Below are 5,132 nucleotides of genomic sequence, written 5' to 3' on the forward strand. Positions count from 1 at the left end.
AACCTTGGATTAACCCCTGCTAAGAGTCGTCCCTTTCTTCCACCGGATGTCTCTAGTGTCTCCTCTGCTGCTAAGGCGACTGGCCTAGCTGCCCTCAGCACCCTGGGGGCACGAGAAAGTGTCTCCCCACAGTCGGCCATGTCGGGGTTGCTCCCCCGATGTCTGCTGACTCGGGCCAGGCCGGGGGTTCCTGAGAGGCTCTCAGGGGGGACAGAGACACCAGTGCTTCCATGTCTCATTACCTACTGCCCTGAACAGAGTTTTTAGCAGCCCATGATATCTTTTAATCTTCCCAGAGGGCTGTGGGTAATAGAGAATATGATATATCTACTTAGAGCCATGTCTCTTTGCCCAGGAGTTTGTAAGATTATTGTGAAAATGAGTCCTACTGTCTGACTCAATTCTAGCTGGGGTTCCATGTCACCACAAAATGTGTCTTTCAGGACCTGAAATTTTTCTGGGCAGTGGGATGGTTTACTGGGTATGTTTCCAGCCAGCCTGTTGTGGTCTCTGTCATGGTGAGGATATAACTCTTGCCTTGGTGTGTTGGTGGCAATGGCCCAATGAAATCAGTTTGCCAGGCTTCACCATACTGGAAACCCAGCCACTGCCCTCCACTCCAAAGATGCTTCACTCGTGTGGCTCGCTTGATGGCAGCGCATTGTTTCACACGGATGGACTCTGTGGTCAGGTCCACCCCTTGGTCAAGACCCCATCTTTATGTTGCATCCCTTCCAAGGTGCTCTGATGTTTCATGTGCCCCTTGGGCTGTAAATAGCTCACCCTCTCTTTCCCAGTCTAGGTCCATCTGAGCTATTGCAATTTTGGTGGCCTCATCTATCTGTCCATTGTTTTGATCCTCCTCAGTGGAGGATCATAGCTCAGCCAAGGACTTGTTTATGGAACTGAACTGGGTTTCTTATTTACAGCCAAATTAATTGCCCAGTACAAGACAGCTTCTACTGTAACACCACACTGGCCATAATGGGGCTGTTGAAGGGTGAGCAGGTTCTGCTGATTACTCCTTGGCTCTCCAGCTGTCGAGTTAGTTCTTGGGTAGGAGTTACAGAGCCTTGGTTTGTGTGATACTGCTGCCAGTGCACTGTCCTGGTAGCAGTTGGTTCTTACAGGTCTTGCACCTGCAGCAATCCTACAATGAAGGGATCCTCTGAGAGGCCAGGCAGGGTGGATAACTCTTTGATCTTCTCTGTATTCACTGTAGCTACACCAAAAGGCCATCATACCCTTTTGAATCCTTGGAGTACCCTCTCCTGAGGTAGTTGATGACAAGGATACACATGCCCTCTGAGCCAGTCACAATGGGGTGCTCTTGCCATCTGTCCCCCGTTAAGCTCACCTCAGTCTCTATTACAGACAACTCCTGGCAGCCCCCTGTCACTCAAGAGATCCAATAGGTTCTACACTCTTGTGCCTTGGTGGCGTCAGTGTACACTGTGCACTGGTATCTACTAAAGCTTTGTACTTCTGTGGATCCAATGTGCCAGGCCATGGAATCCACACAGACAGTGGTTTTGGTAGGCCTACAGAGGAGTCTCAGCTCTGGCGCCTGGAGCACCACCTCCCCCTCCTTCTCCACTTACCTTGTTTTCCCTCGCATGTTCTTACCTCCTTCTCTAAACAGAAGCAAAAACCTGTGACAGTTTTGATTTCCCTCTTAAATATGTCATCACAGAGGCATTTGTTTTGATTTCCCTCTGGAGTAGTTCATCACAGAGGTATTACCAACCTCTCTCATTGGCCCAGTTTTGGCCAGCAGCATGTCCCTCCTCAGAGCCATCAAGGATTATCTCTGCTGGACATGGTGGAGGTTTTCAGCAGCTTCCTACAGGAGCCACCTTGGTGCCCCCCCACTACCAAAAACCAGGCCATGCAAAACTCACCTTTTGGGTTACAGCTTTTTGTAAAGATGTGTCAGTGCGTTCATATTCAATTGTCACACCCACCAGAATGTTTTTCTCTTACAAAGCTCAGATCTGCTATGTATTTCGCCATTGTCATCCCTCACAATGTGGCTCTTGAAACACTGTCCTTTATAGCTTTGTTGATTAACATGTCACAGATGTAGTTGTGTCTTTTAATCCTGGCATTTTGTGTTATTGGACAGTTTCTGATGATGTGGGAGCATGTTTCATTTTCAGCCTTGCAGTGTCTGCAGCTTTTGACGCATTGATCTTGTCTTCCTCTCTCCAGGAATTCTCTTGTGGTGTAGACATTGGCCCTCAGCTGCAATGCTGTTTCTAGTTTTCTCTGAGGTGTGCCTCTGTATCTCGAGATCCAGAAATTGCTGATGTTATCCTTCTCAAAGTCTGCAGTTGCACGGCCTTGGGATACCAGCTGTTTCCTTTTTTAAAATTCCTGTTTCCTCCAGTAACATAGTCAAGGATACGGAGCGCTGACAGCCGCGTCTCGCCCGCAGGGAAGGCCCTGCAGGAGCGGTACCGGCTGGGTTCGCTGCTGGGGCGCGGCGGCTTCGGCAGAGTCTTCGCGGCCACGCGGCTCTCGGACGGCGCCCCGGTGAGCGGCGGGGCCGGCGGCGGGCGGAGGGGGAGGGGGCGGAGGAGGAGGAGGTTTGGGCTGTGTCTGGGCAGGGCGGGCGGCGAGCTCAGCCCGCTGCTGCCCTTGTCTTGCAGGTGGCCATCAAAGGGGTGCCACGGAACCGCGTCCGGCACTGGGGCGAGCTGGTGAGTGAGCGGGGCCTAGCGGCAGAAGCCGGAGCTGCCGGACGGGGATGAGCCGAGGTCCGGCAGGGTGGGAGCCGCCAGGACGGCTCGAGGCGGAGCGGGCGTGGGGCCAGCGCAGGGCGCAGAGCATCCCGGGCTGGGTGAGGGCTTCCCCTGTCCTGGCGCGGCATCGGCCCCCCCTGACAGCTTCGTGCTCCTCCCGCAGCCCGACGGCACCAGCGCACCGTTGGAGATCGTGCTGCTGGCCAAGGTGTCCACCGGCTTCCCCGGTGTGGTGCAGCTGCTGGAGTGGCTCGAGCTCCCCAGATACATCGTGATGGTGCTGGAGCGGCCAGAGCGGTGTCAGGACCTGCGGCATTTCATTCGGGCACGGCGGTTGCTGCCCGAGGAGGTGGCGCGGGAGCTGTTCCGCCAGGTGCTGGAGGCCGTGCGGCACTGCACCAGCTGCGGGGTCCTGCACCGCGACATCAAACCAGCGAACATCCTGGTTGACCTGGACACCGGGCAGGCCAAGCTGATCGACTTTGGCTGTGGCACCTACCTGCAAGACACAGCATACACTCACTTTGCAGGTCAGCCTCCACAGGGATGTGCTCCTGGTGCTGGCATCTCATGGCCCAACATCTCCCAGGCCAAGCTGGCTGTGGCAGCAGGGATTCTCCCTTTTGCTGCCAGTCAGGGCACTGAGTCCTCAACTGAGTTGCTTTAGAGCAGGACTGGGTGAGGAGCCATTTCCAGCCCTGCTGGCAGCCTTTGTAGCCACTCTTTCCAGGACTGGGGCTGGTCTGGGGCAGCCAGCACAAGAAAAACTCCTGTGGGTGGGGTAGCGGGGGGCCAGAACCTGTGCCTCAGCCAGTTTGGTGTGCAGATGAGAGGAAGGGCTTGGACTGCTCCACTCACCCTGTTTGCCTTGGCTTCATCATATTTTTGGGGCAATGCAGGCAGAGAGGATAAGGGCATGTTTTCTCCCCAGCACAGAGGGGGTTTTTCCTTTGCATGTCATGGTCAGGCCTAGCCAGGGCTGCCCTCTGCTGACACCAGTGGCTTCTTTTGCAAGCCTAAGTTTGTACACAAGTCCCATGTGCTGGTGAGAGGGCAGTGGGTGACCCTGTGTGCCACTGATGCAGCCCCCACACGCCTAGGGATGCTGGGGCCGGGCTGTGGGAGCAGCAGCATCCCCCTGCTGAAGTCCATCTGTATTCCATAGGAACACGATCATACAGCCCCCCGGAATGGACCCAGCTGGGCTGGTACTATGGCGAGGCAGCAACGCTCTGGTCCCTGGGCATCCTGCTGCACCAGATGGTCTGCGGGGAGCACCCTTTCAGGAGGGGCCAGAACATCACCTGGGACCATCAGCTCTCGCTGCCACAAAGGCTCTCTCAAGGTGGATCCTCTTCTCTGGGCACGGGGGGAATCCCAGTGCTGGGAGCCAGCAGCGGGCTCGTGAGCATCCGGCTCTGGCAGCTGCTGAGGAGGTGGCACATGTCCTGCTCTCCTCCAGAACAGGGAATTGATGGGAAAGTTGAGGCCCAGCTCTGAGCGCATCCAGAATGGCCTGGGCATGGGAATAGTGGGGCAAAGCAGACAGGAGCCTTCTGTAGCTGAGCGGCAGTTTCTGCTTTCTCTCCCCAGAGTGCCAAGATCTGATCAGGTGGTGTTTATCCGTGCACTTCTTGGACAGACCCACATTAGAAGACCTGCTCTGTGATCCTTGGGTGCAGGATATTCCTCATCCGTAGAAGAAGGGAGAGAGCCCTAGGCACACTTTGATCCAGGGCCCTGGTAAGTTCCAGCTGCACACAGGCCTTGGCAATCAGAAGCAAAGGAACCCAGACCTTTTTGTGCTGCCTGTGTCACTGCCCAGGGGTCATGGGATGGGAACACACAGCCCTTGTGCTGGAGCTGAGCTGCTCTGCCCAGCACTGGTGGCCGCCATCCAAGCTGGTTTTGCTTGTCCTGGTTCCCTGACAGCTGGGGCCCTGGGCAGAGCCCTGAGAGCCTGGTCTCACCACAGGGAAGGAGAAGGAGCCCCTGGAGAAGCTGTACCAGGTGGGGATGCTGCTGCTGCTGCTGCTGGAGACAGCGAGGATGACATCAAGGATGACAAGCTCTTCCTCAGCCTGGCCACTGGCGGCTGAAAATGATGGACTTTGATTCTGGCATCTTCTTCAAAGCCAAAGTCCACAGGGAATTTGCAGATGATTCCACAGCCAGGGTAATGCTCCCAGATTTGGGCATTGCCCAGCCTGGCAGGGAAGCAAAGGTTCCCCCTTTTCTGGGGCAGATGCAACTCATTCTTCAGTCGTCTGCCCAGCTGCTTTTGGGCAGGGCTGAGGAGATGGGCTGGGGTGGGTAGGAAATGGGAGTGGGCTCCAGGCCCTGCCAACAGCCCCCCAGCACCCACCGTGGCCTGGGCTGGGGCTGGGG

General features: G+C 55.9%; 1 protein-coding gene across 1 annotated transcript; it reads left to right on the plus strand.

The window, feature by feature from the left end:
• Positions 1-2,397: 2,397 nt before the first annotated feature.
• Positions 2,398-4,444, plus strand: LOC103825042 (serine/threonine-protein kinase pim-1-like; the record flags this gene model as incomplete). The annotated part of the gene is made up of 5 exons (XM_050987962.1): positions 2,398-2,535; positions 2,652-2,702; positions 2,908-3,274; positions 3,910-4,089; positions 4,338-4,444. Coding segments are annotated over 5 exons (843 nt in total), but the record flags the coding sequence as incomplete, so codon positions are not given.
• Positions 4,445-5,132: the final 688 nt, after the last annotated feature.

The sequence above is a fragment of the Serinus canaria genome, unplaced genomic scaffold (genome assembly GCF_022539315.1).
Source record: "Serinus canaria isolate serCan28SL12 unplaced genomic scaffold, serCan2020 HiC_scaffold_568, whole genome shotgun sequence".
Taxonomy (NCBI): domain Eukaryota; kingdom Metazoa; phylum Chordata; class Aves; order Passeriformes; family Fringillidae; genus Serinus; species Serinus canaria.